At 33.7% G+C, this 12,362-nt stretch overlaps 1 protein-coding gene across 2 annotated transcripts in view; it reads left to right on the top strand.

The window, feature by feature from the left end:
• Gmcl1 (germ cell-less 1, spermatogenesis associated) overlaps positions 1 to 11,780 on the top strand; it is a 47,138-nt gene extending 35,358 nt beyond the window's left edge. Inside the window, exons 13-15 of one of the 2 annotated variants that reach the window (XR_005727254.2) lie at positions 1,755 to 1,842; positions 9,456 to 9,671; positions 10,218 to 11,780. Coding sequence is in view for 1 of the 2 variants with exons in the window: in XM_005322110.4 (XP_005322167.1) it covers positions 1,755 to 1,842; positions 9,456 to 9,584 (217 nt within the window). In the remaining variant the exon portion in view is untranslated. Of the gene's footprint in view, positions 1 to 1,754; positions 1,843 to 9,455 lie in introns of both variants that reach the window. The other variant, XM_005322110.4, reaches the window with a different exon arrangement.
• The last annotated feature ends 582 nt before the right edge of the window (positions 11,781 to 12,362 follow it).

Below are 12,362 nucleotides of genomic sequence, written 5' to 3'. Positions count from 1 at the left end.
TTAAAAAAAAAAAAACAATTAAAAAATGAGGAAAGGAACTGAGCACACACCTGTAATCCCAGCGGCTCGGGAGGCTGAAGTAGGAGGATCATGAGTTCAAAGCCAGCTGCTGCAACTTAGTGAGGCCCTAAGCAACTCAGTGAGCCCCTATCTCTAAATAAAATATAAAAAGGGCCGGGGATGTTACTCAGTGGTTCAGTGTCCCTGAGTTCAATCCCCTGGTACCAAAAAAAAAAAGAGCAAAGGTAGTGGTAGAGGGCTTGCCTAGCATGTAACAGGCCCTGAGTTCAATCCCCAGGACTTGTAGGCAGGGATCATAGCGCAGTAGTTGAGCATTTGCCTAGCATGTGTGAGGCACTAGATTCAATTCTCAGCAATCCATATAAATAAATAAAGGTCCACTGATGAAAAAAAAATATTGTAAAAAAAAGGGGGGACTTGTATAAAATTTCTCCAACATGATAAACAAGCAGCTAATGAGCTCATGAAAAAAATGCTAAGGGAAATTCAAATCAAAACCACAGTGAGATGTTACTTCACCCTAGGGAGGGCTATTATTCAAAACAAAATAAGTGTTGACAACAATATAGAATAATTGGAATCCTGTGTACTACGGATGTTGCCCAGTGGTAGAGTGCTTGCCTAGCATGTGCAAAGCCCTGGGTTTAATCCCATGCTCTCCTCCCTCACTCCCCTATAAAAAAGGAAAGAAAATGTTATGATGCTTTCAAAGAATTTAAACACAGAATTACTATATGATCCAGCAGTTCCTTTTTTGCCTGTATACCCAAAAGAATTGAAATTAGAGCCTTGAACAGATACTTGTATACTCATGTTCATAGCAGCATTATTCATAGTAGCCTAAGGTTAGGAGCAACCCATGTGTTCATTGACAGATTATGGCTAAAACGTGGTAACATACATATAATAAACATTATTCAGTATTTAAAAGGAAGGAAATTCTAACACATGCTAAACTTGAACAAACCTCAGAGACATAATAATAAGTGAAATAAGCATGTCACTAAAAGACAAATATTGTATGACCACTCATATGAGGTTCTTTAAGTGGACAAATTCATAGAGACAGAAGAGGAATCTCATGAAAATAGAAGGGTGACCAGTAGAAAGGGACCAGGGAAGAGGAGAAGGAAAGAAGAAATTCTAAGAAATAATATTGACCAATTATTATATCATGTGCATATATGAATGTATAATAGTGAGTTGCATAATTCTAGTACACCAAGAAAAAATATGAGGGGGTACACATAAAATATGTTGACAAAAAAGAAAATTCATACAGATTAAATATGGTTGCCAGGGCTGGGAAGGGGAAATAGTGAGTGTTTAATGGGTACAAGAGTTTCAGCTGGAGAAGAAAATGTTTCAGAGATGGGTCATAATGATAGTTGCAGAGCATTATCAGTGTATTTAATGCCACAGGGCTGCATAAAAATGATTTAAATGAACAATTTAAATCATGTGTACTTTACTATAATAAAAAGTCATTTATATCCTCTGACTTCTCCCTCCCCAAAAAAAGATTTTTGAAAAGTCATTTTCAAATTATATTTCACATATGTATACAGCATAGGTTTATAAATCCAAATGGAATCAGTTTATAGTCTGAAAAGACTTTGAAGTCTCTTATAAAATAAAAAACAGAATATGGAAGAGAAAAAAGTGAGGGAGGTTTGCTTAAATTAATCTGTGTTTAAAATATCTCCTGTTTGTTTATTTTTTTTTAATTGCAGGTTACGTTTGGCTTCTTTTGACAGTAGTGGAAAATTAATATGCAGTAGAACAACTGGCTATCAAATACTTACACTTGAAAAGGATCAGGTATGTTTGATTACTTTCCTGTTGTCATTATAATATTCATGTTTTAAATCCTCTTTTGAGAATAGAATTGACATTAAAGCGATATTTGATTTAAAGATTGGTTTGAAAGTTTTTTTTTTTTTAAGTAAAGATGAAAGTGCTACATTCACTTCTGCACTTAGCTGATCCCACTACAGATTGAGTATCCTTAATCCAGAAACCTTTAATCCACAAAGGTTTTCTGAAATCTGAAATTTGTTGAGTGCCACACGTGTGTGACAACAAAATACTTGTAGTCACAAAATCATTAAAAATATTTTATAATGGGCTGGGGATGTGGCTCAAGTGGTAGCGCGCTCGCCTGGCATGCGTGCGGCCTGGGTTCAATCCTCAGCACCACATACACAAAGATGTTGTGTCCGCTGAGAACTAAAAAATAAAAATAAATTCATTCTCTCTCTCTCTCTCTCTCTCTCTCCTATCTCTCTCTCTTTAAAAAAAATATATATTTTATAAAAGTACCTTGAGTCTGTGTGTGTATGTTACATATGAAACATTGAATTTGTGTTTAGACTTAGGTCCCATCCCCAAGATAATTCATTATGTATATTGCAGATTTTCTAATATCTGAAACATTTCCTGGTCTCAGGCCTTTCAAATAAGGGATATTATATCTATAGAAGCATAACTGGGCCAACAAAAATGAAAGTACAAAACACAATTTGACTTGAGAGGCAGGGGAAGCTGATAATAAGGAAATGATTGTTTATCTTGAATATCTTCAAAAAGTTATGAACTTGATACACTGTATATCTAAGTGTATTTATTTGTACATTAATGGTAGACATCTTAAAAATAATCCAGTGTGTCTCCATAGCTCCTGAACATTAAAAGAACATTTTTCTCTAGCACATTAATTTTATAACAGATATCTGTAACATTCTCCAAATTAATTCTAAGTTCATTTGTTTTTTCATACATTACGTGTACGCAGATGTTTCAAAATATTATAACAAGGTAAACTATTTTCAGATAGTAAAATTAGAGTGTTAAAATATTGAGAAAGTTTATTTCTAATAAAAACTAATCAGGGGGCTGGGGTTGTGGCTCAGTGGTAGAGTGCTTGCCTAGCACGTGTGAAGTGCTGGGTTCAAGACCCTACCTCAAAATAAAAAAATAAAACAGGCTGGGGCTGGAGTTGTGGCTCAGCTGTAGAGTGCTTGCCTAGCACGTTTGAGGCCCTGGGCTCAATCCTCAGCACCAGATGAAAATAAATAAATAAAATAAAGGTATGTGTCCAACTACAACTAAAAAATAAAAATATTTTTTAAAAAAAGGGGGGCTGAGGAGGTAGCTCACTAGTAGAGTACCCCTGGATTCAATCCCCCGTACAAAAACAACAACAAAAACCTAATTAACATTTCAAAGGGTATAATGAAAGGATTTACAGCCTGGATAGTTCACATAAATTCTGAGAAGTTAGCAGTTTTCCTTAGACCAAAAAGACCATCATGGAATCCTCTTAGCATTGCGAGGAACCTTAGAAGTAACCTCACATGCCATGGATGAGGGAATTTCTAAATGGCATTTGTATAGAAGGTTCTTCAACCATTGTTGAAACTTTAGTGACAGAGATGAGGTAGGTAGTATATGAAAATTACCATTTCAAGGCAATACATAATGAGAAAATTAAAATCTTTCTCCATTGAAAATTCTCTATTGGTCCTTCCAAAACCTCTGAAACTGAAAGGACAATGACTGCCCTTTACCTGGAACTTAAGTCATAAATAAAAAATTATTTAAATAGATACATAGATAGATAAATAGTGATGACTTAAAGCAATCAGAAAAGTAAAAATACCAAACCAAGATATTTGTTCATTCAGCAGACATTGTTTCCCTACCTTGTACTAGGTTCTACGAAATAGTGAAGGAAATAAACAGGAAGAGCCTGTGCTAATGTAGACTGGTATAAATGGGATGAATGATAGGATAAGCTCAGAATAGCATGTAACATTGAGGGAGAAATCTTTAGCCCATACTGAGGGTAGGTATTAGGTTGAGGGGTAGGTATGGTTATTAAAGGGAGAGAAAGGAAGACAGCTCAAGAAAAAAAATATTTTTCTGGAAAAGTTGAAAAGTAAATGGATACCTCAAATGAGTGAGAAAGAGGAAGGGTACACATGATTTATTCATAGAACTCAAAGAGGGTTGGAAGAGTTCAATACAAAGAGAGCCAACACATGATGGACTGTAGATGGAATTGGGAAGGATTTTAATTATGGAGTTGTATATATGTGGGTTTTTAAAGTATTTCTTTTACTTATTGATATAACTTTATTTATTTATATGTGGTGCTGAGAATTGAACCGAGTGCCTCACATATTCTATTAAGAGCTCTACCAGTGAGCCATAACCCCAGCTCCATATGTATGTGTTTTTTTTTTTTTTTTGAGAGAGAGAATTTTTAATATTTATTTTTTAGTTTTTTCGGCGGACACAACATCTTTGTTGGTATGTGGTGCTGAGGATCATGCATGCCAGGCGACCGCACTACTACTTGAGCCACATCCCCAGCCCCATATGTATGTTTTAATAGCATAGATGTTTGTTGTAGGAAAAATAGAAAGCATAAATAAGCAGAAATAAAAGTCATATGTACATCATGGCTGACATTGTTATTTCAAAATAGGATCTATTCGCTATTTTATAACCTACTTTTTAAAAATTTTTATTTTATTTATTTATTTGGTACTGGGGTGGGAATCCAGGGGCACTAAACCACTGAGCCACATCCCCAGCCCTTTTTGATATTTTATTTAGAGACAGGGTTTCACTGAGTTGCTTTTTTTTTTTCACCTCACTTTTGCTGAGGCTGGCTTTGAACTCTTGATCCTCCTGCCTCAGCCTCCTGAGTGGCTGAGATTATAGGCATGTGCCACATACCCAGCTAACCTGCTTTGATGGTGGAAAAAAAGAAAAAAATATATATATATATATATATATTTAGAATGAACTGGCTGGGACTTTATTTAGATGACCCCAATTTTGTTAACAATATCTCAGACATACAGTCAGAAGCCAGTCAAACATGCCTTCTTCTCACCATCAGGCCTGAGCAGGGTATTGACCTTGGCCAGGTCAGTGTCACAGAGCTTCTTTGTTTGATCTGGTTCTTGCAACCTTGACATCCACAGTGAATAATATGTGTTGTCTTCTGTCTTCTACATAGCCTACATTCAGTATCGGGAATTTCATGATGACTTAGTGGTTAAGTCTTGGGAAGAGACAAAATGGGCTCACCCAACCTGGGCCTAGTAGAAAGAATGAGTCCTCGTTTGGAACCCAAGACTGGGAGAACCTGTGTGCATCAGATAATGAGATAGTAATTGATAACTTTTTTTCTTTTTAATTTGTTATACATAGCTTTTCTTACCGATAAATGTATAACTACAACATTATTTTTATTAACTGCATATTAGATGTTTTGGCTGTTCCTTTTTAAGTAATTTCTCCTTATTGGATAAAGTTGTTCTCTTTTTTCTTATTAAGAGATACACGTATCTTTGCCAAGCACAGTGATGCATACCTTTAATCCCAGTGACTTGGGAGACTTGAGACAGGAGGATTGCAAGTTCAAGGCCAGTCTCAGCAATTTAGCAAGGACCTAAACAACTTAGCAGGACCCTTTTTCAAAATAAAAAATAAAGAGTTAGGGATGAAGCTCAGTGGTAAAGCACTGGGTTCAATCCCTAGTACTCAAGACAAAAGAAAGAAATATACCTCTATCTTTGAACATTTCTGAAATTTTAAAGATAAATTTCAAGAAGTGGAATTCATATCAAATGGTGCATATACACATTTTCTAATGGCCAAAATTGCACTCCAAAAATACTGTCCACATACACTTCCTTCAGCAACAGAGTATACCCAGTATAGTGTATTATAATTTTTTAATCTTTTCCCTAATAAATTAAGTGAAAACAAATTATATTAGGTTGGATTTTTATTTCTTTGCTTGTTACTGATAGAGTTGTGTTTTGTATGTTTATTTGACTACCATCTTGTGTAAGTTGACAGTTTATATTGTTTTTTTAATCTTTTATTAAGGTGTTCATTTTTCATGCTAATTTTAACAGCTCATATAGGTGAAGAATACCATTTGTGATAGGTTGACTTTTTCAATTTTTGTCATTTATCTTTTCAGTCTTTAAGATGATTTATTAATCTTTTCCTTTAATGACTTCTTTTAGAGTGATCCTTAGGCCTCCTCATTCTTCTTAGGCATACATGGACATCTGTATTATTTTTTTCCTACTCCTTTTCTGATTTACATTAGAGTGTTTGATGATATCTCTGAAATGTACCAGGTATATCAATCAAGCCATAGCATATATATCCGTATAAACTTACTTTTATTTTAGAAGCGTTTTATTGATTTCTTTATTATAAAAACAACATTGCAATGTTTTAATTAGGTTAAATTTAAAGCACATTTTAATACCTAATAAAAAAAACACTTTCATTCTTTTTTTTTTTTTTTTTTCCAATAATCCCTGGAAGGCCGGGCATAGTGGCACATGCTTGTCATCCCAGTAACTTGAGAGGCTAGGGCAGGAGGATCACAAGTTCAAGGCAGGTTTCAACAACTTAGCAAGATCAGGGATGTAGTACTCTTCTTGTCCCCATTTTATAAAACACCCTGGGTTCAATCCTTAGTATTGCAAAACAAAACAAAAACAAAAATCCCTGAATTCTTTGTATATTATTATTCTCCTGAGTCAGAGGTAAAATCATTTTGTCAAATTTCATGTTGGGATTTTGTTTTCTGTATATATAGAATTGTTTGTGGGAAACTGATATTATCCCTCTGGCATATGATATTCTCACATAAACTAAGATCTTCCTTATATCTCTCTCTAGAATTTAGTTTTTACATGGTTCCTGTATACTTCCAGAAACTATAATGCTAATAAATATTTTATATATGCTAATGCAACATGAATCTCTTCTAATAATTTTATAACTGTTTCACAAGAATGTTAATTTGCATTATAGAAGGTTCTCTCAGGAATGTTTAAGAATGATCAGAGACATGATGATGACAGAAAATGATTATGTTGCTATGATCCAGATAAAAAATGATGAGAACCTTAACTTAAAGAGTGGAGATGAAGAAATGTGGATAAGTTCTAGAAATAAAGTGTATTTGACAGAATTCAGTGTTTAACTGTGTGAGGATGAGAAAAAGTAGTGAAAGATGTCTCCTGATTTTCTGACTTGGGCAAATCAATTTATAGTAGTGGTTTTTCTCTGAATGTAATTATAGGAAGGAAGATTAAATATTACTTAAAGTGTTGGTGATGGTAAAGAGAGAGGTGGTGAATTCAATTTAAGGCACATTTGAGAGCATCAGTGTGAAAATTTGATAGATTGGTAGGTAAATGGGCCTGGAGTTTGCAAATAATGCCTGGGCTAGAAATAATGACTGGAAGAGATAACCCATAGGAATTAAGAGAATACAACAAGATGGATATCCAGATAGAAACCACTGGTATTTAGTGGGCCAAAAAAACTAACCAAATGAGACATTTGAGAGCTAAGATGGGGAGTCAAAGCCAAGCTAGAAGAGTGAAAGCATAGATTACCCAGAAAGGAAGAAATAGATAACAGCCAGTAGTCAACTGTTTCAATTTGACTTGCTCTATAACTCTGTGAAAACCTTATGGTAGCAAGTTGGATTTATGGATCCTAGAATTTATAAACAGATAAGACAGGATATGGGGGAAGCAATAGGTGTATAATAGGTAGCATGAGGCTCTGAGAAGCAGACAAATTTATACATGTAGATGAAGAAATAATCATATGAACGTAGAATTGAGAACCTAGGAAGATGTCTGCTGCTGTAAATCAATGGGCTCCCCGGCTTCCATTTCCACAATGGAACAAGGAAAATGACATATAAGGTCTACACTGAACCTATAGGTGGAGTTAAAGATTTGATAAAGCTAGAACAAGATTGAGGATAGAGAATGGAGATGAATGTATTTTTTTTTGAGATGAATGTAATTTAATATTCAGAAATGGGTGTGCCTTTATAGGCTCCAAGTGATGTCCATATTCGCTTCCTTCTTCTCCCAGAATTAGCCCTTTTTGCCTGCCCCACCCAACCCCAGCCCTACAGATACTCAAAACCCAGACTGCTGATCTTAGAGCTGTTGCTTTGTCATGGTACAGAATCTTTGTTATTATTGTCATACCATCAAAGCATTTGTCTTTCACCCAAGTTACTGATACAAATTTTGATTAGGACCAAGTGACTTGAGCATCTAAAGATCAACTATGCTTTGACATCATTCCTCTCTGGTGACACTGTTAGCACAGTCAGCAAGGTGGGGGGTGTCTCAATATTGTCTTTTTTTAATACTAATACTGTTATTTTTAAAATATTTTTCTTTTTTTAATACTACTCTCCCGCTTTGAAGGGTACAGAGATTGTGTGTGTGTGTATGTGTGTGTGCACGTGTGTGCAAGCGTGTGCTTGGAGTATGTTTGTATTCCCTATCTTTATCCAATTATCTTGCTACTCCCCCAACACAGAATCTGTGTTCAATTAAGCCTACTAGAGTCAATCAATATTCTATTTTTAGTTCATTTTCATTGCTTCAGTAAAAATTGTAAAACTCTAGATTAAATAGTGAAACTAGTGCACACTATTGTATGGAATATATTTCAAATATTCAAAAAGTAGGAATTCTCATTTCACTATTGCTGCTGCTGCTTTTTTTTTTTTAATTTGCAGATGGACACAATACATTTATTTATTTATTTTTACATAACACCATGAGGATCAAACCTAGTGCCTCACACATGCTAGGCAATGTTCCACTGAGTCACAACCCCAGCCCCTCAGTGTTGCTTCTTTTACTCAGGATTTGTTTTGTTTGCTAAATGTTGCTGCTAAAGCATATGTTAGATTCCAAAAAGATCTGTAACATCAATAATGGTTATATTTGACATTCTTGGGTATAGAATTAGCTTCAGTCTTTGGAGAGAGTTCATAGCATTCCCGTGTTTATTGATATAATTGAACCTGAAATTGCTTTTACATGATAATGTTTTATGTGCCAGCAGACAAGTAACATGTTTGTCATTGGGACAGTGGGAACTTTTAAATGGGAGCAGAAACCCTGCTTGATGATGATAATTATGACTTCCCCACCTGAAGCCAAGTAAGAGGTTCACTTTACCAGTTCACCAATTCTTCCATAAAGTATATATGAACTTGACAGAAATTTTTGCAATAATGAAAATAACTACCACTATTATTTAATTTATAGCTGCTTTACAAAACCTTCTGTACATTGTCTCATTTGATCCCCAGTATAATCCTGTAAAATGGATATTCTTCTTGTCCCTATTTTATAGCAAGGAAGCTGCAGTTGACAGGATTACACATTTAGTGGGCAAGAGTTTTTGAGATTTGAGCTGTGGTTCTTGGTCTCCAGGCACAAACTCTTAATTCCATGTTACCTCTTTTGTTTCACTCAACTTAGTAGCTTGGTTTTTTAGTTAATTTGGCTTTTTAAATATTGCTATTCAGTTGTCATTAAACATACAAATCTGTCTTATAGGAACAAGTGGTGATGAACTTGGACAGCAGGCTTCTGATCTTCCCTTTATATATATGCTGTAACTTCTTGTATATATCACCAGAAAAAAGAACTGAAAACAGTCGTCACCCAGAAAATCCAGAAAATTGAGGATCCTCATCAGTTGGAAACAGTAGCACTTTGAAAACTTTTTAGGCCAGCTTTAATTTAATGGCCTTACTGATATTCACATCTAAGGTGACTAATATTAACAAAGGCCTTATGAACTGTGCAGATAATTCAGAAGATAGTTCTTACATTTGTCACATTTCTATGCATATATGAAAAAGCATTTTAAAGCCAAGAAAACATCCCAAACCATGCATTATAAAGATGTCAACCCATGCTTTTAATTTAGCATTAGTAGAAAATTGCTGTAGGTAAATTTTACATTTCTTTGCAACAAAATATACATTTAATTTTTATTAAAATTTGATCCTGCCTAATGTTAAGTGAACCTCATCCATCTGTAAATTTATTTTTATTTTGCTAAAAGAATGCTAAAGGAATAATTTGAACAGCCAATTACAAATACTATTTCAATTCGTGCCTTTAAAGCTGTCCTTTGATTTTTTTCAACTACTCATTTTAATTCCCCCATTTAGTTTAATATCATTCCAATCTACAGTCTACAGTTGTTTTTAATCATTAAATATGTTTTTCATGGTTTGGGGGAGACTAAGCTGAGGAACTTTTTTAAAAACTTAAGTATTTTCATGCTTTTTTTTTTTTTTTCTCATTTAGTTTTCCTGGGATTTCAACAGTAACAAAAGTCAGCTTTAGACCTTCAAATGAACTTGAATGAGGGAAAAATCAGTTTGATTCTGAGAATATTCCTTTGCCTTACATGGTCTTATCTTTGACATTCTGTATACTCTTATTATTAGGTTATGAATTATTTATGTATCAAATATTACAGTTTTAAACATTTTCATGTTCTCTGATCTTGAGAATTATTTATGTTCAAATTTTAGTTGGGAATCCTGTTCCATACTTAAGCTCAGGACTTTGTAATCTCTGAATTGAGTGCCTTTGAGTTATACATACTGATAGAAATTTCATAGTAAATGTACATAAGGTTGGAGGATCTAATATAAAAGCTGATAATAAAGCATTAATGTAAAAATGGAACTTATTTTTGTCAAAAACGAGATGTACACTTGTCATGATTTACATAAGTTGGCTTCTTGTATTTGTTGTTATTTTGAAAATAGCCATGCTCGTTTTCCTTTCAAAGTAAGTACTTTTGTGGTTAATGTATGTTTTTAGTATGTTTTTAAAAATGGGAATCACTTTTATGTATCTGTGCAAATAAAAAATGCCCATTTGAAAAAAAGCTAATAAATAAGCTCTTATTTAAAGTGGACAAAAAAACTTAATTAAACCTGGGATTTTTTTTTTTCGCTTTCTAGTCAGATATTTTTGCCCACTACTTTTATGTTTTAAATTTATTAGTTTTTCCCAGCAATATGTTGACAGGTTCATAAGTTGTTTTCATCCTTTGAGAATTTGTCCATTTGGTTAACATAAGGAACCTTTTAAATGCCTCCTGCTCCACTCTTAGAACTGTAATGTACATGTTTCTAATACAGTGATTTAGCTATATCAAGAAGCTACATTTTTTAATTTTATATTTGGCTTTAATTACATCTTTTTTCATGAGGTACTAGTTTTTCTTTATCATAGCATAAGAGATTCATTATCCTTTACACATTAAAAAACATAATGCTAGACTTCGTTGGATTATTTGAATAAATTTTTATGAATCTTGGAAATAAAGATAAACTGAGTATATTAATGAGGAAAATTGACTATTTCATTTCACTTATAAAAATGAACTGGCCAAATTGGAATTATATCTGATTCCTTTTCATTGGTTCTTTTCTAGTCAAGTTGCTTATGTCATCCATAGACAGGATAATTATTTCTTCTATCACAAGTAGTTTATATTCTCATTTGAGAAACTGGTAATTGCAAGCTAATTAAAAGTAAGGAATCTGCTTTTTATTTTCTTACCACTTAACTGTTTGTATAGTGTTCCTAAATAGGAATATTTTCAATAAAGTGGTAGTATCAGCTGAAGTAGCATACAAATTATTGTATATAAGCTTTTGTATTTGTCAGCTCTTGCCTCTACCAGTTTTTTTTTTTTGTTGTTGTTGTTATTGTTGTTTGGTTGGTTTTTTTACTGCTATTGCCGGAAAACAGTATTTATTCATTAAATAATTATTTTTGCTTGTCTATCAGTAAAGAAGAGATCTTTAAGAGAATATGTTCATGTTAAATTATTAAAAAGATATGAATGTACCTTTTTCTTTTCCTTTTCTAATTTTTTTTCTTATAGATTTGGATTGAAATTTAGCAAGATAGGCAAAATTAAATGCAAAACAGTAGTGAGTTACTAGCTTTTTTTAAACCAGATATTTAGCGGGTACTGTTCTATCTCTAAGACATTCAACAGGATTAACTTAACAATAAACATTTTTCACTATCAAATGCAAAAGTATGCCATTAAAATTTAGTTAAGAATTAAATTGACTCAATCAGTCACACTACCCACATTGGAAGAGTTTCGTAGCCACATGTAGCTGGTGGCTGCCATATTGGACAGGGGATTCAGATACAGAATATTCCCATCATTGCAGAAAGTTCTGATAGTTGGTTTAGAATATATTGAACTATTAGTGATGGAACTGTTTAAAGTTACATTACCTTATTGATGAACCCATGTAAAGAACAGAAAAAGTAATAGAGCCAGAGGTGCAAATAATAAGCATAGATGACTTATCAGTCACCTGAAAGGAAACATTGGAGTATTGTGGTCTAAGCACTTGAATGGATTGAAAAAGGGCCGGGGTTAGAGTGGTTACCTAGCATTCATGAATCCCT

Source organism: Ictidomys tridecemlineatus, chromosome 12, assembly GCF_052094955.1.
Source record: "Ictidomys tridecemlineatus isolate mIctTri1 chromosome 12, mIctTri1.hap1, whole genome shotgun sequence".
Lineage (NCBI taxonomy): Eukaryota > Metazoa > Chordata > Mammalia > Rodentia > Sciuridae > Ictidomys > Ictidomys tridecemlineatus.
This window is presented reverse-complemented; position numbering and strand designations above follow the sequence as displayed.